This window comes from Phyllostomus hastatus, unplaced genomic scaffold (assembly GCF_019186645.2).
Source record: "Phyllostomus hastatus isolate PE091 unplaced genomic scaffold, TTU_PhHast_1.1 phas_scaffold_501, whole genome shotgun sequence".
Lineage (NCBI taxonomy): Eukaryota > Metazoa > Chordata > Mammalia > Chiroptera > Phyllostomidae > Phyllostomus > Phyllostomus hastatus.
In genome coordinates this window covers 12482920-12503905 of record NW_025334033.1, presented here as the reverse complement: position 1 = coordinate 12503905, position 20986 = coordinate 12482920, and the positions used below count along the sequence as shown (strand labels likewise).

The 20986-nt window shown below is 54.6% G+C and overlaps 1 protein-coding gene across 3 annotated transcripts; it reads left to right on the top strand.

Moving 5' to 3' along the window:
- The first annotated feature begins 301 nt into the window (after positions 1-301).
- On the top strand, positions 302-19660 carry SHF (Src homology 2 domain containing F). Of its 3 annotated transcripts, XM_045822714.1 has the most exons (7): positions 302-825; positions 9472-9613; positions 11840-12046; positions 13485-13625; positions 14899-15070; positions 15213-15332; positions 18866-19660. In XM_045822714.1, exons 1-7 carry the CDS (start codon positions 328-330, stop codon positions 19050-19052), a joined length of 1467 nt encoding a protein of 488 aa, XP_045678670.1. In that variant the 5' UTR covers positions 302-327; the 3' UTR covers positions 19053-19660. The 3 variants fall into 3 exon arrangements, with proteins under 3 accessions (XP_045678670.1, XP_045678671.1, XP_045678672.1); XM_045822715.1 differs by lacking the exon at positions 13485-13625; XM_045822716.1 differs by lacking the exons at positions 13485-13625; positions 14899-15070; positions 15213-15332; positions 18866-19660 and adding an exon at positions 12225-12349.
- Positions 19661-20986: the final 1326 nt, after the last annotated feature.

Genomic DNA, 20986 nt, shown 5'->3' with positions numbered 1-20986 from the left:
TGGGGAGGGAGAACTGATGGGGCAGGTGAGCCCCCACAGGGGCACGCGTGGAGACACTTGGAGGATTCACAGATTCATCCTCAGTCCAGGAATCGCACCCCCTGTCCTAAAGTCTCCCGCTTTGCTTCTCTTGAGTGCACACCTCTGGAAGCCCGCGCCCCGCTGCTCCGCGGCGTCCGGCGGAGGTCAGCCTTGCGAGCGAGCGGAACCCCGCCCCTCCCTTGTTACTGACGAGCCCCGCCCCCTCCCGTCGCCCAGCGAAGCTCCGCCCCCGCCCCCGCCCCCCGCGCGACCACAGCGCTCCCCTAGCTCAGTCTGGCTGGCCCCATGCTACTGAGCGGAGCCCCTCCGGCGGGCTCCGGCCCGGGGCCGCGGGCTCAGGGGAGCACGGGGAGTGGCCCCGGCGGGTCGCGCCGGGGCGCTGGGGGTACCGGAGCCGGCCCAGGAGGAGGCAGCAGTGGCGGAGTAGCCAAGTGGCTCCGGGAGCACCTGGGCTTCCGTGGTGGGGGCGGCGGCGGAGGTGGGGGCAAACCGGCTCCCCCGGAGCCGGACTATCGCGCCCCCGTACCCTCTCCCGCCGCACCCCCCGCACCACCCCCGGACATCCTGGCTGCCTACCGGCTGCAAAGGGAGCGTGACTTCGAAGACCCCTACTCCGGGGGTCCGTCTGGCTCCGCTGCCCTAGCCACCCCGGCGGTTCCCGGCCCCACGCCGCCCCCGCGCCACGGCTCGCCCCCCCACCGCCTTATTCGGGTCGAGACCCCGGGTCCCCCAGCGCCCCCGCCCGAGGAAAGGATCTCTGGAACCCCAGCCAGCAACGACAGGGTGAGTGCCTTGACGGGCGGGGGTGACCAGGGGGAGAGGTGGTTGGTGGTCTAGGGCTTTCGAGTGGGACAAAGGTGGCCTGAACTGGGCTGGGCCCCTCGGTGTCACAGTTCCTGGAGACACGATCGTAGTCACTGACCCCGGGACGCGGAGTCTTCATCCACCTTTGTTCAGATTCTCGACCTACTAATCTGGGACGTGTGCCCCAAACTCTGCTTGTATCCCCTATTATCGTCCCAGGACTTGGTGACCCTCCCCCTCTGGGGCTCTGCTCTCCTCTTCGCGGCCCCCTGGAGCCTAATCAGTCAGCCTTTTTCTAACGGGATTTGAGTCCTCAACCCCACCCCGCTCTTTATGGCCTTGCTGCCCCCTGGGAGCAGCAGCTCACTGCCCTTTGATCTCTGACCCCTCCCCCTAGGGCAGAGCCGGCACGAAGCTCCACTCCTTCTCCCCCTCTGGGAGTCCAAGCATCCTTGCAGGTGCTGAAGCCGCAGGAAGGAGGTGAAGGCTGGGGTTTCTCCCTGTGGACACGGCAAGAGCTGGCCTTTGCCTCACCCAGTCGGACTGGAGCTGGGTGGACTGTTGTTCTTAGGAACCCAGGACAGGGAGTATGCAGCTCTGTGCTGAGGATGCTGACCACTGAGGTTCAGGCAGAGCCACTATTGCACTTCTTCCCTTGTCCCCTTAGGAATGGGGACAGTCAGTGCTCAGAAGTTGTTGCCCAGAAGGGGCCAAACAGCTGAAACCACTCCTCTTCTCCTCTTGGCTTCCCACTCCCTTGGTTTATTCTGAGGATGGCTAGAGCCTTTCATGGATCTGCAGGCTTGGGATAGAGAGGAGAGCCCAGCACTCACTGTCCTGAGAACACCCGCTGTGCCTCATAGAGCCCTCGTGGAGAAGCCACTCCCTGCTCAACCCCAGTTTGGCCTATCCCTCCTTGACAGCTGAAAGCCGTCCCCAGGAGCCTCTAGCCTTAAGTCCTGTGATGCTCAGGGCTGCCCTGACTCTGTTGTCCCTCTTTTCTCACCCCTGGGAGCTCAGTTCTGGGGCTCATTCCCCTTTTCTCAGCTTTATTGGATTGGAGGGCAAAGTCGCTGTCGGAATCCACTGGCTCCAGGGTTGAGGCTTTCAGGAGAGAGAATACCATCCTTCCTGATTTCCTGGACGAGAGATATGTCAGGGTCAGAGCAGGAACCTTAGGAATGTGAATTATTTTCCCCCTAGTTCCTGCCATGGGGCAAGGCTGCCCATCCTGGGTTAGGACCCTTAGTCCTCAGAAGGAGGCTGTGCTTTCTTCACATGTCCTTGGTCCTCTTTTTTCCTAATTGTCCCCTACTCTTGGGTGATGTGATGGCAGTGGTGGCAGTAAGGCAGAGGGAGCACTAGACCTTGTTCTTACTATTGACCAGTTAATCTCCCCCTCCCTGCTCACAGCCCATTGGCATGTGGGTCTGAGCTGCTCCTGGCCCTCTTCCTCTTAGACTACCCACTAAGCTGTGGGCTCCTCCAGGACAAGGACCGTGTTTTCCTCATGTCTGTGTCTTCCAAGTGATTGACACAATGCTTGGCATAAAGAGTGTGCATAACTATATCCTGAATGGTGACTGTCCTTTGCCAGGGGGACCCAAGGATCAGAGAGTCCCCTTATACATTTCCCCACAGAAATCCCACAGTGAAGTGCACACAACCATGCACAGATCTACAGCCTCCTCTCACTGAGGTGTCCATACCTCACCCTGGGTCAGCTCTGTGATCTGTAGGCCGTTCAGACCTTGGGGTCCAAGAGGTGTCTGACTCCTTTGTCAGCTGCAGGGACAAGAACAAGATCCAGCAGGATCTCCTGGGAGCCACACAATCTGTGGTTTCTTCATCCGGTATGATGAGAAGGACCCAGGATGCCATCTAGGATGGCTCAGGGACAGGGTTGCCATTTTCATGGGCCTCCCACCATTCAGAGAGAATAGCTCCACCTCTTCCACAGCAGAGTTTGGGGGACCCCAGAGGCTTCTCTTAGGAAGAGTGCAGACAAGCTACTTGAGCCACTTACCCTAAATCCAACTGTCAGCATATGCCTGCAGAGCTCACACAGGGGTGCTGCCCCTGGACACGAGCTGGCCTGGCTGCGGCCCTTGAGTCGGCGCCAAGCCAGTTTTTCTGTTCTGTGTGGCTGCTCTCTCCCTACTCTCTGTTCTCCTTCCTCTCAGCCCTGCAGGTCCTCTTGGCTTGAGGTGAGGTGTGGATTGAGGACCAGGATGGTTGGTCTTGGGCTGATCAATTTCTCTCCTTCTCCTGAAACCCAGTGACTGATATTGGGGGTGGGGGTGGGGGACAGAACCCTCTGAAAGGGGCTGGGTTGTGAAGTTTGATGAAAGGGGTGGAAATGCTTCTGTGATGAGCCAGAGAGACTGAGGGGAAATGAGCTCAGTGACTATGGGGTAGGAGAGAATGGGGACTTAGACAGGAGCCTGAGAGGCCCAGGGGGCTCAGGACCATTAGCCTTCTCCCCATGCAGCACTCAGGCTGTTGGCCCACCCTGAGGCCCTCTGCTGCAGTTGGCAGGGGTGCCCGGGTGGCCATCTGGGCAGGCCTGGCAGGGCAGGTGTGGGAGCAGCAGGAGCCCCGCCCAGCACAGGATGGGAAGGCTGGGACTTGCCATCTGGTCACAGGAAGAGTTCCCTCATGGTGTTGGGCCCTTTCTGGCCTCCAGGCTGTGCTCTGACGGAGGGCTAGAAAACTAGGCCTTCCCTTGCTTTGCTCCCTTTTCTCAGACCTTTTCAATAGGAAAAACCTGGTGTAGGAAAGGGGGATGGGTATGGGAAAGGGCCCCTGATTGGATGAAGCTTTGAACTGTTTGTGGCCATCTACGCAGTGTCCTTTGCCTCCATCATGCCAAGATACGTGTGTGTGTGTGTGTGTGTGTGTGTGTAAGTGAGAACGAGAGAGAGATGTGATGGGAACAATAAGACAGGCACCCTGTATGTTGTGAAACTAGGGCTCTTGTTCTTAGCTCATGGAGGTATTTCTGGGGCTCATGAACCTCCAGAAATTATGCAGATATTTGGGTACATGAGCATTTTTTCTGGGAAAAGGCTCACAGCTCTCAGATTCTCACAGGGGTTCACAGGGCCCAAAATATTAAGAACTTAAAAAAAAGATGTACCTCGTAGATGGTATCCACGTGGACTTAGATTCTGCAGCTCCAAATTCAGAGTGAGTGGACAGATGGGTAGAAAGAGTGTAGTCAAGTGAAGGAGATACTAGAGTGTCTGAAATTAAACAAGACATGCCTGCCCTGGGGTTAGATGGATGGGTAGGGGCCTTCCTTAGCCAGTGTTCACTGAGTGTTTATGTATCATTCAGTGACATGTTCAGTGACACCTAGGTGCTGAAAGGGACTCTCCACTCAGAAGATCTGGCCCTTGACCTTTTTGAGTTTGCTTGTTTGCATTAATTTTCCTTGTTATGATTTCCACAGAGTCTGCAGGTCCGTTTATCTCACACATAACCTCCAGTGGAAGTACAGGGAGAAGAGAAGGGTCCAGATCCTGGACCTTTGTGGACTATTTAGACCTCTTAACCCTTGTGGCCTGAGCTGGCCATCTGTGGTGCTGTTGGTGCTTCGGGGAGGGCTGAGGCCTAAGGTCTGTGGGATGTTGTATGGCAGGCCTGTCCACTCCACCCAGCGCCACCTCCTCACACTGCAGCACTCAGTCCCTCTGGAAGACATCTTTGGCTTGTTGGCTTGGCCAGTGACCCAGTGACACTTCAGCCCTGGCATTCTGTCCATTGGGAGTCAGGAACAGCTGGGACCCTGTGGACCACGAATGGGAATGAGAGCAGCCAGTTGTGGCCTGGGCTTGGAAGGGGTGTGTGCTCCCCACTCCGGTTGCCCTCATCACAGAACCAGTGTGACATTATGTGACAGCAGAGGCAAGGCCCAGTCCCTACGTGCAGGGAGCCTGCGGTGCCTCCAGAGCCCAGGTCCCAGTTTTGGGGCTTCACGACACCTCAAGATGCTTCAGTATTTGGAGCGTGTTCTGTGTCTGTCACTTTGAGCTCCTGAGGACCAGGAATTTGGTCTTTTCATGTCTAATAATATGATGGCAGAGCACTTACCATGTGTCTGGTACCATTTTGAAGGGGCTGACATGTATTAGGCCAGTTGATCCTTACAACAGCCCTATGAGGAAAATTCAGTTATTACCCCCAGAGACTGAAGCACAGGAATGTTGATTTCACAGCTAGTAAGTAGGAGAGCCTAGGTTGACAGCCAGGCAGCCTGCCTCCACACTGCCTGCCAGCACCATGCCAGGGGACCATCGCACTTATAGAGAGGAACCCTGCAGAACAGAGGTGTTCACTAGCATTTGCTAATGAACAAGGGGAAGGAGACTCAGAGAAGAAGTGAGGAGTGTGTTCTGGGCCAAGTTCACCAGTTTCTGACTGACGAAGGCCAGCACTTGCCACCCAATCTTGGTGTCACCACAGATATACCTTATAACGGTCTTAAAAGGGTTGGTGGCGTTGATTGCATGTCTGTGATGTTGGGGTGTTTTACAAGCATGGCATTGCTTTGTAATTAGAAGGGATAATAACAAATTTGTTTCATGTGAAGGAATTTCCATGGCAGATAAAATTGGGACAGGCATTTCAATAAGTGGGAACCAAAACAAAACAAAACAAAAAAACAGTGGGAACACAAGGTGAAAAAGTTTGATCTCAGGGGAGGTAAGTAGTGTACCATTCCCCAAACTGACAAATTTTCCATTGAAAAGGATTTCATAGTTAAATATTTCAGACAAATGCTCAATTAAACAAAATTAGACTGCTCTCTTTGCTACAGAACTTCTCAGAACTTTAACATGCTAACATGTATTTGTTGCTACATTTCCCAATTCTGGAAAATCTGTGGCAAGGCACTGAGAGGCAGGAGACCTAGGCCCCAGTCTTGTTTCTGCTGCTACAAGCTGTGCACCCTAAACGAGTTCCTAACCTCTGGGGCCTTAATGCCTGAATATAGGAGGTTATCATCAGGGCTGACACTTGTTGAGCACTGACTCTGGAGTAGCCTCTGGGCCAAGGACTTTTACATTCATTGTCTTCTTCCCAGTCCTCTGAGGTAGGTATTAATACTATCCCCATTTTACAAATTAAAAAACCAGAGGCGTCCAGACATTAAATGTAAACTAAAGAAATGGAGAAAGGGGCAGTAATAGATTTGGGGGACCATGAAGAGCCAAATCCTATGATGTCTGTCCCCTTGCTCCCCCTGGAGGCACAAGCCCCACGGGGGGCAGAGGTCAGGGACTCCCAGCAGGGCCCAGCTGCAGAGTGGAAGGTCCAGCCAGATGGTGGGCCTGCCGCTACCTCAGGAGAGGCTTGGGCAAGAAGGAGAGTCGAAGCCTGACAGCTGCTTTGGGAGGGGCACTGCCTGGTTGGAACACGCATAGGAGCCAGTTCCTGGAGGTGTACCCTGCTGGATGATAGAAGGGAGGGGGTCTGGTTGGCAGGAGGTATGGGGACAAGGGGGTCCTCTGGGCAGCAGCTACTTACATACCAGTTCAGAAATAGTTCAGCATTTTAACAGAGTTGTAACTCTACCAGAGGGTTGCCTCAATATCAGCCCTGGTCTTAGTGCCTTCCCTGCTCGTTTCTTCCTTCTGCCCTTGAGCCAGAGGCTTTGATCCCCATTCCACTGTCAGTTCTGCTCCTACAGCTGCTACTGGTTGGTCAGAGTTCAGGCAAATGGGGATCTGAGAGTCGGTGGGTCTGGGAAGAGAAGGAGGCCTGTTGAGCCTCCAGGAAATGTGCACTGAGCACCCACTGTGTGCCAGGCTCTGATGGGCACACTGTACAATAGTGAGCACATTAGAGTCCAGTGAAGAGCCCGTACACGAAATAAACTGTAGTAGGGGAGAGGTGTCAGGACCAGCTTCCCCCACTGAGCAGCTGTGCTTTCTTGTGTGACCTAGAAGCCTCTGGGAAAGCAGGCCGGGCCTATGACAGGGATCCTTTGTGTCCAGGGCAGGTGCCCGTCCTGCCTGGCTTCCCAGCAGGTGTCTCTGCTGCTGTTCCCGACTCCCAGCTCCATGGGTGGCTGCTCTGGGCACCCCAGTCCAGGGTGGGCAGGCTGGGCTTCCTGGAACAGGGTGTGGAGCCAGAAGTGGAACAGAAGAGCCATTGAGCTGCCCGCAGAGCTGCCACCTGAGCGCCCACAGGCACCGAGGGCTGGCGCTGGGGAGGCCCACGCCGGACTGGGAGGAGTCATAGCTCTGGGCACTGGCCAATGACTTCAGTGGGAAGGGTGCTGTATGGGGCTCTGACCAGGTGTGGTGAGGGAAGGGCTGGGGGTCTCTGTGGAGTTGGGGAGGGTTGCTTCAGTTCACTAAGCAGCTTCCAGGGTCTCAATCCCCTTGTCTGACCTCTCCACCCCACCCAGATTTATGCTTCCTCCCTCTTCTGAATGAACAAGAAAATGTACTCCTTTGTCCATCTTCCTGTTTTATGCAAACTGATTTACTGAGCACTTTTAGGCCCTGGGAATTTAGGAATAAACATGGCTCCTGCCCTCAGGAAGCTCACAGTCTGCAGGAAAACAGATGATAAAACAAGTATTTACTGTACATGTGATAACTCAGCTCAGAGGCACCTAACCAGACCCAGGGAAAGAATGGAAAGGCTTTTTTCTGAAGAAAGAAAAGAATCTGATCCAGGCAGAGGGAAAACTTTTGAGGTGAGAAAGAAAGCATAGAGTTTTCAGGTAACAAAGTGATTTGAGATGGGTGAAGAGAAACCAAAAAGGAAAGTAGAATCTTTAAATCTCTTTAACTATGGACTTTTTCTTATAGCCACTGGAGAGCCATTGCAAGGTTTAAGGATAGCCTGCCTGTTGATTCGGTCACTGTTGAGTAGCAGCCATGTGTGAGTGTGAGGCTGGGTGCCAGCCGGGCTGGGTTGGCCTGGGAGGAAGAAGCCTGGAGAGGGAGTGAGTGAGTGGATTTCTGTTCTTTACTCAGAGGAAGGAGGATGATGGGTAGTGGGCTCCAAGGGAGATAGGCAGTGATCCAATAGAAACATCTTTCTAGTTTCTTCTGGGAGCTGGGTACTTATTGGAGGTGGAGAGATAAAAATGCTAAAGAGCTCCAGGCTAGTGGATGGTATGGTGGTGCCAGTCTTCTTAGAAGCAGGCAGAGATCTGAGGGAGGAAAGGAGCTGGGTGGCTTGACTAGAACAAAGTGAAATAAGTAAGGAGCTGAAGAACTGAAGTATGAGATGGTAGGAGCCTCTGGGGCGTGCTTCAGAGACCCTGGAGGGGAGTGCAGCAGTCTAACAACATGAAGATGGCGTGTTCATGGAGCCCCCTTTCCATTTCTGCTAGGGCTTCCCAATCTTCAAACCCACAGCAGGGAGGTGACCCCTACAGTCTCCCTGCCCAACTGGCTCCGACAGTCCTGATCTGTGGGATCTTGGCCAAGAACCAAAGCCTAGACCAAGAATGGAGGAGAGGCAGGAGTGGCCCCTCCCCATGCTGCTGGCCCCAGAGTCACCTTTTGTCAATGCCTGTCAACCCACTTGCAGGGCTTCCCTGAGGGGCTGGCAGCCCTGGGTGGGCTGGGCTCTGTCTCTGCTCAGCCAGTCCTCCCCTCCCTGCCCCCCAGGAGCCTGTGCCCAGCTTGGAGAAAGGCTCTATTGTCCTCAGCTGCACCCCGCCCTAAGCACCTTGAACTCCTCTGCAGGGTTTGCGGCTTGTGGTTCCCTCTGTCTTGACTGGGAGCAGGGACAGAAGGGTAGCTGTGAGCCACTTGTGTGGGAAAAAGTGGGATGTGGAGGGCCAGGGCCAGGCCTTTCCTGTTTCTGTCCTCCAGGAGCCCAGGGGACTTTAGCGGAGCCCAAATCCTGGCTTTCCTCATGTCTGTCCTAAGGTTGTCTTTCTCCTGGGACAGCCAAGATGCCTACCGGTGGCAGGCTGGCAGCATGATTTTGTACAAAGGGCACAGGTTCCAACCCTGGTTCCTCCATTTATGCGGCATGGTCTTGGGCATGCTGTTCCCTACCTGCTCCGCATCTCTATTCCCTTAAAATGGGGTTAGTACCCACACAATGATATGGTGGGTGTTGTGCAGATTAACCACAAAACTGTGGCATAAAGTGAGACTCAGTCTATCTGTTCTTGATGGTCAGCAAATGTATTTTTGTTCAGCATCTGGTAGCACCCTGGTCGGCATGGACCAAGCTAATCTCCAAGTTGCCCACCGTGTCCTGCTCAGTGTTTGAACTTGTCCAACACCGCTGTAACCAGTTCTCTGAATTTATGCCTCTGCAGAACCACCTGGTGCAAGCTCTTCCCCTGCCTGGACCCTGACTGAGGCAGGCCTTAGGGCCCAGAGCCTCATCCTGGCCATTTAGCCTAGGAGATGGCCTAGAGGCACAAAATTAAAAGAAAGTACCACTCTTTAACAATCTAGTGGGAGAGCCCTACAAAGGAAGTGCCAGAGCTTGTCCCCACCTAAGCTCAGATTCTTCCCTTGGGTACCTGGGGCTTTGGGTCTAAGGTAGGCTGTTCAGGACTCTTGCTCCTGTGGACAGAGTATCCAGGGAGACGCAGAGCTACCTGTCATTTGTCTGAAGCCTGATCTCTTCCCATAGTTGGCAATCCTAGAAGACTATGCAGACCCGTTTGATGTCCAGGAGACTGGTGACGGCCCAGTCGGAGCTTCAGGAGCCCCAGAGAAGGTCCCAGAAAATGATGGCTATATGGAGCCCTATGAGGCCCAAAAGATGATGGCTGGTAAGTAAGAGTCAGGGAGAGGGTTGGCAGGGTGGGGGGTTGTCCCCTGAGGCTTGAGTATCTGCAAAACGAGCTGTGGTACCCACAGCCTAAGAACTGATTCCTTGGTCTCTAGAAAATACAGAGAATGACTTTGCTTGGTCCTTGGAAAGGTGACCACTGCTTTCAAGACAGTTACTTTGGAGATGGAGCTATGATTTGTGGTGCCTGAGACCTGAGTTGGTACAGAAGGCCACACAACCAAAGGTCAGACAGATGGAAGATTTTGGGATCGTCAGGAAGGGCAAGATGGTGATGTGAGCTGGGGGTCATTGTTCTCCAAAAGAGAATCACTAGCTTTAGGGAAGGTGGTGAGTTTGAAACAATGTGATGTCAACATGAAACTTCTTCATGGCAATTGGAAACACATGACTATAAATGCAGACGCAAAGGGTTCCATGATATTTGGCAAGTAGTTTAGGGAGTGAGGGCAGGAGGAAATGAGTAAGACCTTGCCCTGGGGACAGAGACTGAGACAAGATCCAGGGAAAGACCACATGGGGGGATCAGAGAGGAGGACACAGGTGAGTCCGTCTAAGCCCAGGCCCTAGGGTGGTATGAGAGGAGGATTTGTTCAGGGCCAATGATCTTAGTGCTGGGCATGCAGGAGAGGCTAGATGAGAGAGGCCAGAGGGACAGTGGAAGGCCTCGAAGGCTGGAATGAGGTGTTTGGACTTGCTCCAAAAGGGGAGGGGAGCCATTATGGATTCTTGAGCAAGAAAGGAATAGGACAAATATGGCATTTTAAGGGGATTACAGAGGCTTTGGTGTACAGAACAGACTAGAAGAACTGGGCATTAGAAAGATGAGTTAGCAGGCTATTGTGGAAATTACTGAGGCTTTAAGGAACCAATAATTAACACCCCTTTCTTCCCCTCTGGAGCTTGGAAATAATTGAGAAATAAGATCAAGGAAACAGAAAGACGGAGATTACAGTGTCAGCATTATTACTGATAAAGGTGATTGGAGAACATTACTTAGCTATGTCACCACAATGGGCTTCATACTTCACCACAGAATTAAACTTGCCCACTCAGGTTTGGGCAGCGTAGGACAGCTATAGGGCCCTGCACAGGGGCAGGAAGAGAAAGAACCAGAATGTTCTCTCTCTGTAAGAGGATAGATCAGATAAGTTTCTCTCCCTCCTTGGGAGAGGTGGGTGAGGGGGCAGAGAGCAGTCAGGAGTGTTATTCCATGGAGCCCATGAAACAGGAGCCTGGAGAATGGAGGTTCACCCTAGCAGTAACCCAGATGTGGAGAGATGAGGGTGAGACTCATTAGGCATTTGCAATAAACAGATGGGCCTCTGAGAATGAAGGAAGGCCGGGACCAAGGAGAGTGGAGTAATGAACAGAAATGGAGAAAGTGAGAGGGTGGCCACTGTATTTACAGCAGAGGGGTGTGGCCTCCTAGGACGTGCATGAGTGCCCTGGAATTGATGAGAATATTTGCACATTTTCCTGGGGAGCTCCATGGCTTTTATCATAGTTTCACTAGGGTCAGAAATCCCAAAAAGAGAATCATAGAACAGATTAGAAGAGCTTTTCGGGAAAGTGGTGAGTTTGAAACATCAAAGTGACACGTCTTTATGGCAGTTGGAAGCATATAGATACAAAGGGTTCTGTGAGACTGGGCAAGCAGCACAAGGAGGGAGGACCCGAAGAAGTGAATAAGCATGGCCTTGGGAAACAGAGACCAAGGGAGGATCCAGGGAAAGAGACCAAACGGGATGATCAGAGGGGAGGACAGTCCGTGAAAATGACTTGTCAAAGGGGACAGTTTCAAGGACCGGGTGGTCAGCAGTGTCTGAACAACAAAAGGGCCTTTCAGATTGCAGAATGGCATCCCTTGGGACACAGGTAATCCATGCAGTTGGGTAGCAAGGAGGAGCTGGACTAGGAGTGGACCCTGCCTTGGTTTCCTAAATGTGTAAGCCCCAGCTCCCAGCCCTTGCTGGCCATTGCAGGACCTTCCCCCTGTCTTTCACTCTGGCGCCTCTCTGCTCCTGCCTCTGTTGGGTCCCTGCTTTTGGAACCCCGCAGGTGTTTTGAGGAACCTGGGATGTGTGCCCCAGAGCCAGCAGTATCTCCTCGAGGAGGCCTGACTCACTGTAGAGGAGCACGTCTGGAGGAGCGGAGCCAGACAGCCACGGTTGCCCTCACCTCCCTTCCCGCCTTGCCCTGGCAGAGATCCGGGGCTCCAAGGAGACTGCAGCTCAGCCCCTGCCTCTGTATGACACACCCTATGAGCCAGAGGAGGAGGGGGCCACCCCAGAGGGTGAGGGGGCCCCCTGGCCCCGGGAGTCCCGCCTGCCTGAGGATGACGAGAGGCCCCCTGAGGAGTATGACCAACCCTGGGAGTGGAAGAAGGAGCGAATTTCCAAGGCCTTTGCTGGTGAGTCCTGGGTGGAGATGGCAGGTCTGCTGGGGCCTCTGAGCAGCTTTCTGGACTCAGAGGAATGCAAGGAGTGGAGCCCTGGGACCAGGGAAGGCCCGGCGGGGGGCGGGGGAGTGTAGTTGAGTCTGCACCGTGGAGAGCTGTGAGCTGGCAGTGCATGCAGTGCTATGTGCAGGGTCAGGGAACGGGCACGAGAGAAGGATGAAGGTGTCTCCCTGCATCATCACCTCTCGGAGGCTGACAGGCTTGGACCACTTCCATCTTTTGAAGGATTGAGTATATTTAAAAATAAAGAAATTCCAAACAAAATTATAAAACTTGTGGCACATGTTAAATACTTGCACCTAACAAAGGAAGGCATTTAACACTCTAGACAATGCAAACAGCTGCCTGTGTACCCTTTAGAGATACCAGCCCTGAGTTACAGGGCTGTGTCTTCCAGTGGTAGGCCATGCCAGACCTGGGGTCCTGCTCCCAGAGGGGTTTCTGAGAAGCAGGGACCAGTGGAGAGGGATGCTGTGACAAATCGTCTTTACTGTGTGAGGATAGGTTTCTTCTTGTAGCGAGCACCTCAGTGGCAGTCCCAGACCAGGAGTCCAACATGGAGAGGTGTGTGTAGGTGGTTTGAGGGGGAACAAACACAGCTTTAGCTCCTGGATCCTTGATTCAGTGAGAACATAAAGGGTTTAAGTGCCATTAGACTTCATTCCCATCCCCATGTCCCCTCACTCCCCCTTGGGCAAGAGGCTCCTCTTGGAGCTGGACCTAGCTCTTTGCTCTGTCCCCCCTACCCTGGCAACCAGACTGAGAAACCACAGGTTTCTAATTTGTTCCCTGTAAAGCACGCACCACTGAGGATGGGCCGTTTATCTCCAGAAGTCTCCTTGGAGAATCAATACTGTTTGGATTGCTTAATGGAAAAATCTATGCTCGTCATTAGGAAACCTCATTAGCAGTCCTGGAGCCACCAATGGCTCACTCTCCTGATTGTCGGGGCTTGGGATTTGGGGTGTGGGCAGAGGAAGGAGGGAGACAACGTTGGGGGTGCTGGGAGGCTGAGGAAACCGAGGTGTGGTGCTGGGAAGCGTGGGCAGCTCCTTGTCCCTCTTTTCCTCCTTTCCTGGTCCCTCTGGTCCCTGGAGGCTTGTGAGAGGGCAAATGAAGGGGACCCTCAGGGCTGACCCTGTGTCCTTCAGTTTGCTGCCTGAGCCTTCCACCCACTGTCACCAGCCCACTGTGGTCAGTGGCTCTGTCCAGCCTGCTGAGGGTCTTATTCCCCATTCAGAAGCCGCCCCTGCCTCTGCTCTGATCCTCCTTTCTAGGCTGTCCTGTGTCCTGGCTCTGGGTTTTGGTGTCTCAACTTCTGCCTCTCTCTGTCTCTGTCTCTGTCCCTGTTCCTGTCTGTCTCCCTTCTCCCTGCTGCTACTGGCTCCAGTTGACATTAAGGTCATCAAAGACCTACCTTGGCCTCCACCGGTGGGACAGCTGGACAGCAGCCCCTCCCTGCCTGACGGGGACAGGGACATCTCCGGTCCAGCCTCACCCTTCCCCGAGCCCAGCCTGGAGGACGGCAGCGGTGGGTTCTGTGGGGGCTTCTGGCCAGGGTGACATGTCCTCTCACCCCTCAGGCCCTGTGGGCTTGGGTTGGAGGAGCTGAAGTGGGATAGGGTTTGGAGAACCCAGGAAGGATTCCTCTCTTCCTGGAAGAAGAAGGAATGCACAGAGGACCCGTTCCCCCTCTACCCCCAAAGGTGCCTCCTGGGGGAGATCCCTTCCAATATTTTCCACACCATGTCAAAAAAAACACACTATTCCAAATGCACTGACCAGAGCCTCCAGCAATGCAGGTAACTCTTGAGGTTGGGGCAATACGGGCTAGCACAGGACGTGTCTAACTCCTGAGAGGGAAGGAGCTGATCCTCACATCTGGTGTCTGAAAGACAGTAAGGGCTTGAAGGTGTTTGCAAGGAGAAAAAAATAGTCCAAATGGGGAGAGAGAAGGCACTAAACACTTCATCTACATTCAGTCTTACCCAGAATGTGCAGCCAAGGGGCTGTGTGTGTGTGTGTGCGCGCACGCGCAGGCCTGAGCACCTGTTTGCACATTTGTGTCTGAGTGTGAGGGGGTATTTCATAAATACAGCGTGAAGGAGGGTCTCTGTCACCTCCACAGGTGTGTCTATGCCCCTGTGGCCCTCTGGCTTTTGGCAGTCCCTTGTGCAGGCTTAGCGATGGGAGGTCCGGAAAGGCAGAGCCACCTCCACTGGTTTGGGGGGGTGGGGGTGGGAAGTGGGGTGGGTAGCCTGAGGGCAGTGACCTTGGGGTGGGGGAGGGGTAGACCAGCTGGCAGCTTTGGGTAGGATTAGCCTGTCAGGATGGCACCAAGGGGAATCGGATAATTGTTCTCGGATCAATAAGTCATTTCTACAGAATGGCTTGGCAGGGTGATTTGGAGAACAGTAATGAACTCTGAGGAGGAGAAAGAAACAATATTATCAGCGCTGAAGCCACCCTGAGGAGGATGGAATAGGGGAAGGCAGTCAGCTGTTCCAGAGGGAGAAACTTAAGTGGTTTCTCTTGTAGCTCTTCTCCCTCCTCCCACAGTGTGGGGACTGGCAGGCCCTCGGTGGGACAGGAGGGCTGAGCCCCGCACCCACCTCCACCCCTGCCCCTGCCTGGGGAATGGACCTGGAATTTGGTCCCCAGAGCTGTTCAGGCCCATGAACATGTCCAGCCATTCTGGAACAAGCCTTTGACCCCTTTTGGCAGGAAGTGGGAGTAGGGCACTGGTTTTCTGTAGGACTCGACCTCTAGGGCCTCAGAGTCTGTGACTGGTATGTTCCCCACAGCCCAGTTTGAAGGATCTGAGAAGAGCTGCCTGTCACCTGGCCGGGAGGAGAAGGGGCGTCTACCTCCCCGACTCTCTGCAGGGAACCCCAAGTCACCCAAGCCCCTAAGCATGGAGCCCAGCAGCCCCCTGGGGGAGTGGACAGACCCAGCGCTGCCTCTGGAAAACCAGGTGTGAGTGTCTGTGTCCAGCTGGGGACTCTCCCCTCCCTTCCCCTCCTAGCACTGGCTCGCCTGCAGGGGGCACCCAGGATGGGTGGGCCTGGTCAGCGATGAACCCTGCAGAAATGCCCCCCTCCCTCTCTTTCATCCTCAGCTGGTACCACGGGGCCATCAGCCGAACAGATGCCGAGAACCTGCTCCGGCTGTGCAAAGAGGCCAGCTACCTGGTGCGCAACAGTGAGACCAGCAAGAATGACTTCTCCCTGTCCCTCAAGTGAGTGGGGCAGGTTGACAGCTTTAGTAGGATTAGCCTGTCAAGATGGCACCAAGGATAATCAGCAGCAGGACAGCCACCAGGACAAGAGGAGACTCCAGTATTCCCCCCATACCCGACCTTGCTGGGGAGAACCCCATCTCTTAGGGACATTTGCCAACTTGGGGCCAGGCCCTGAGGTTCTGGAGCAGTCTGAGCTCAGCCCCTGCTCAAGGAGCTCATAGTTTCTTGGGGGAAATAGTTGAGCTAGTGTCCGGCTCAGAAGGGTTCTGTCATTTATTACCTGTGTGGCCTGGGGTCCTCTCACTCACGTTCCCTTACTTACAAAGTGAGGGAATAATAATATCTACCTTCGAGGGACGGATTAAATGAAATAATATATGGGAAGCACTTAGCATGGTGCTGAGCACTCAATAAATTATTGTCATCATCGTTATTCAGGGAAGCCCGAGATATTCTAGAAGCACAGGCAAGGAGATAGGGACTTTGCCTGAAAGGATCTGAAGGGTGAGGTGGAGGCCGGGTCCTGGGAGGAGGGCAGGGCAGTGGGCACAAAGCTGTTCTTCACTCTGAAGAAGTGGGCAGGAGGCCTGGCTGCTGGTGGCTGACAACTGAGCTTTAAAGGACCCTGGAACTGGTGGAGAGGCAGGGCCCTCCCTCCCCCATCAGCCTTCCTCCCTGGGAGCCTCCCCGGGAGCAGATACACACAGGCCAGCATCGGCCTCCCAGGCTCTCCTGGCTGGATGGCAAGTCCTCTCCTTGGCACCCAGGAGCTCCACCTGGTAGAGCCCGCACCCCACAGGGCAGCCTTTTAGAGAGGCGTGTCCATTCGCATCCCCACAGCACTCCTGGGGCGTCTGTACCACTTCCTACCACATTTCCTGGGGGCAGTAGAATACAGATGTATCCCCACTTCAAACAAAACCAATATATGGAAATTTGGGACTACTACAAGACACATTTGAAGATAATTATTCAGCTTCACTGAAAGATGATGAAAAAAAAATGCCAGACTATAATCACAACCTGGGTTTTATTCTCGGGTTTAATAAAACCAGCTATGTGACCATAGGCAAATCCCTTAATCTGTCTGGGCCTAGTTTCTCTGTTTGCAAATGTGTTAATGGTTACCTCTTAGGTTTCTCCCAGCTCTCATACTCTGGGAGTCTGAATTATTAAATCGTAGGGGCATCAGGGGAAAATTCGTTTGTCAAAAATGTGATTTATATAACTTCAGGAATATCTATTGCTTTAAAAATTATAGTTAAGGTTCATAGAGCATTTACCATGTGCCAAGTAGCATATATACCTTCTCTAAACAACTACCATCCTGCAAGATCAGTCTGGCTTTATAAACAAAAAAAAAATAGATTCAAAGAGGTAGGTGACTTGCTCAAGGCTACCAGCTAACAAAGTTCCCAAAGCAGTATTTGAACTCAGCTCAATCTGACTATAATAACCACACCGTTCCATCCGTTCCATTGTACAGCTCTAGCCTCCATCAAGTCTGGAACAGTCTGAGGCAAGGGGTGACTGCAAGGGCCTGGCTCCCTGAGCAGAGCACAGCAGAACACAGACAGCCCTGCCTTAGCCTGGGGAGTACAGGGGGGAACAGGCCTGGATGCCAGGCTCCAGCCCAGGCTGATCAGCCGCCACCAGCAGTCTGGCAGAGCCTCTTTTGCATATAAATGGCTTCTGGGAAATACAATTATGGTTTCTCTTCTCTCTGTAATGGAAGGGCTTTCACTGGTAATTAAACAGCTTCCTCCAAAAGTCAAGCCAGCCTTGGCCCTGCGGCCCAGCTAGTCCCACCCAGGCTCCCTGAGGGTCTGGCAAGGGTTCTGCTCCATCCTAATGGACCCTTGGGACTTTGTCTTAGGAAGTCAGTTATCCAAGTGGAGGCTGAGCTCTCAGTTTCCACCTCTGGCCTCTTGCTGCTTGTTGCCCTTTTTGGCCAGATCTGTCCCTTAAAGAGGGACAGTTTTTAGGAGAGGTGATTTTCCCAAGTGGACTGCAGGCAGGGGGCTGTCCCTAAACTGTGAGGGACCGAGGGAAGGCAGGGCCCATGCTGCTGCCACAGCCTTGGGTCTGGGTCTTGGCATAGGGCAGACGGGAGGGGACCACTTACTGCCTCCCCTCTCTACGGTCCCGAGGCACTGTTCATTTTCCTGAGGCCCTTGACTCCTTTCTCCAGGGCCTATGCGGTCACTGCCAGCCTCAGTGGTTATCTCAGACCTGCAGATGAAGGATGGCCCCACACCCTGATGCACATGCCCGGGACTGGGGGCCCCCAGCAGGCTCTATAGGACACTGTACTCTAGGGAGGGGAGGGAAGGATGGAGTTAAGGGCCTGTGTTTTCCTCTCATCCCTTCCCCTCGTCAATCATCCCACTCTCCCACCTTTCTCACTGGCAGGCCTAGTGAAATGGTTTCAGTCAGAGCCCTCTTTGTGCCCAGGCAGGGAAAGCAAGTGAGGAGGTTTGCCAGCTCCTCAAAATGAGTGGGGGCCTCACCCTGAGTCGGCCTCCTCACCAGTCCTACCTCCCACACCTGCTTCTGAGCCCTGTCCTTGTCCTCAGGTAGATTCTGGCCAGCAGGGCTCCCCCAAGCAGCACTGACCATTTGCCTGTGGGTGAGTTTCAGGCCTGGGGCCTGGCCATCCATGCCTGTGGCAGTTTGGACAAACATCATTCTTGCTCTGGCATCACCTCCACACTCTCTCTAAGGCTGAGGGTGCCCACACGTCTGGGAGATAGCCAGAACCCTGAGTAGGAGGTCCCCGTCTTGTGGACAGGGCCATCCACTAATGCTGGTTTCCTCCCTTCAGCCTGTGGCCGGGAGGTGGGAGAGGCAATGGAGCATGTCCTCACTGAGAAAGGGAATGGGGCTGCATCCTCAGCGATAATGTCGGCCCAGGCTGAAGGGCTGGATGAGCAAGCTGGGGGCTTGACCCAAGGCCCCTGTCAGCAGCAGGGTGAAGGGATGTCCGCAGGACAAGGTGGCTGACTATCCCCAGATTTGGGGAGTAGCTTGCCCCCTCTCCTAGCATCTGCAAGAGAGTGCCCCAAACAAGATTCTCTTGGTTGTCACATCTGTCCAGCACTGTCCTGACAAGGGTGTCGTGTCTCTGCAGGAGTGACCAGGAGCCCCTCACTGGTGTCCTCCCTCACCACTCAGAGAGGGGGAAGGTGAACTGATCCAGGCCTCATAGGCTGGAAGGCAGGAGTGCCTGGATACCAGGGTTTGGGGTTGGGGTGGGAGGTGTTGGTCCCTCCAGTTGCCACCTGCACATACCCTGTACACTCACTAGACAGACATTCTTGGCACACCCAGTGCCCTTACCACAAAGCCAATACCTACTGTTACCTACTCACAAAACCCCCTCCACCCCCAACTTTCCGGACTGACCTCCACCTTCCCTAGTCACTGCCGCTCTCTGCTGGTCTGGAACAAGGCATTTGCTGCCAGGATGGAGGAGGGGAGGGGGAATGGAGAGGGCTCCCCCTCATCAGGGTCTCCTCTTCTCTTCCCAGGAGCAGTCAGGGCTTCATGCATATGAAGCTGTCTCGGACCAAGGAAGACAAGTACGTGCTGGGCCAGAACAGCCCGCCATTCAGCAGTGTTCCTGAAATCGTGCACCACTACGCCAGCCGCAAGCTGCCCATTAAGGGGGCTGAGCACATGTCCCTGCTCTACCCTGTGGCCATCCGGACTCTGTAGATGTGAGGCCTGGGCACTGTGACAGATCTGGATCCAGTCTTGTGCCCGTTGGCTGGGTACAGGCTGTGGTCCTTCCCAGGGACATGATCTCCCAAGCCTTTCTTCCCCTCTCCCTGGGATGGAGTGGAAGTTGGAGATTCCTTAATTTATTTTGAAGGGAAAAGGGCTACTGAGGCCTTGGAGTAAGAGGTGGTCCGGAGCTGAGGAAAGAGAAATCTCTGGGGAGAAAGGATAGTCCCTGGAGGAAGGGGGCTTCAGAACCGCGAGTATCCTTTAGAGTTTGAGATGGGCAGCTCCAGAAGAGCCTTTCCGCCTCTGGGGCAGAGGTGGCGACCCCCTTCCCCACCAGCCTCTACTCCCTGGGTCGGTGTAGGGTGAAACAGGACGCAAGGCGCCCTGACCATCTCCTCTCCTCCATCCCCAATCCACTGGTGGGGATCAATCCAGAGTCTGGCGTAGAGCTTGGGGACACGGCAGACCCCTGGGATGGGGATGACGTTGGGACAGGAAGAGGTGGGGGAGGGCTGGGGCCTGAGGGAACTTGTGCGGTCCCCGGGCCGCCCCGGCACCCAGCCAGAGACAATAAATAAACCCAGTGCTACCAGGCAGAACCGCGTCCGCGCCTCCAGCTGCGCACCCCGGGTTTGACGGGGTGAGGAGCGGCAAAGCGAGCACAGATCTGTTTATAAATCAGCTCTGGAGCAGACACAGCCCGGCTGTGAAAAGCGCTTTCGAAGCATCAAGTTCCTTCCTTTGACAAGATGTCAAAACATCTCCCCAGCACCCCGCCTGGCTGGGGGAGGGGGGCGCCGGAGCCGTCAGGCCTCGCGGCGCCCCCCTCCCTGCCGCACCAACAAGCGAGGCTACCTAGGAGCGTGTCCAATTTCCTGCCTGCAGCCATTTGTCTGGGAGGAGGGGAGCCGCGGAGAGACAAAGAGGCACCGCGCCAGGCAGGGGGTGGGGGTGGCCCTGCCACGCGGAAGTTGTGAGCCCGCAGAGCCGGGGAAAGCTGGCACGGCCTACTGCATTCCCTTTCCACAGGAATCAGGGGCCTGCCGCGCCTCCCTCATTCCCTGAAAGATGGGTTCGGCCCGGGGACCCACAGTCTGTGGGCCTGGGCCCGAATCCGCCTCCTCCCTGTGGCTGAGGCTGGCAGGGCCGTCCGCGAGCACCCTCTGCTGGCCGTGCCTCTAACCTCGGGCCCCGGGCGTGGGGCCACACCCGCCTGTGGCCCGGTTGGCATCCCTACCCTCGCCCATAGCTACAATGCGCGGAGGCCTGTGGGCCCGGCCCCCGGGAATACCCACTGGGCCGCCAGGCGGAGCTGCCGTCAAGCCACTCCAGGCCTGCCCTCCTGCTCCCAGGGACAGGCTGAACAAAAACACCCGGGCTGAATGCACACCCCCGCCCCTCATGGACAACTGCCTTAGGAGGACATCTGAGGCCCTCCTCCAGAACCTAAATCTGCAATTCCCAAGTGTGGTGTGAATCATAGGATTTTGGGTTATTTAATCCAGTTAATTTATCGAAATTGAGGATATGCGATCTGACAAATATAAGGATTCTGTGGGGACAGTTGAATCACTTTAAACTGGGCACTGCTTCAGAAATGCCCTCACAGAGGGTTGGCCTATCTTTAAGTAGACTTGGGGGCATCCATTTTGCAGATGCAAAAACAGAGTTCCAAAAACAGATGTGTTCATCTATCTCCTTGCTGTCATCTCACTAGAAGAGCTGGGAGTAACAGGTCCTGGAGCAGGCCAGGCCAACTCTGCCTCCCTGTAGGCTCCTGCCGTCTGTCGCAGCCACAACCCCTGCCCCACACACACCCTTGTGCACAGCCCACCTTCTCCACAACCCTTCATACCTTCTCTCTCTCCACCTCCTGATCAGGCTTCAGAAGCCTCACGCTAGCCACTCAGGCCCTCTGTCTG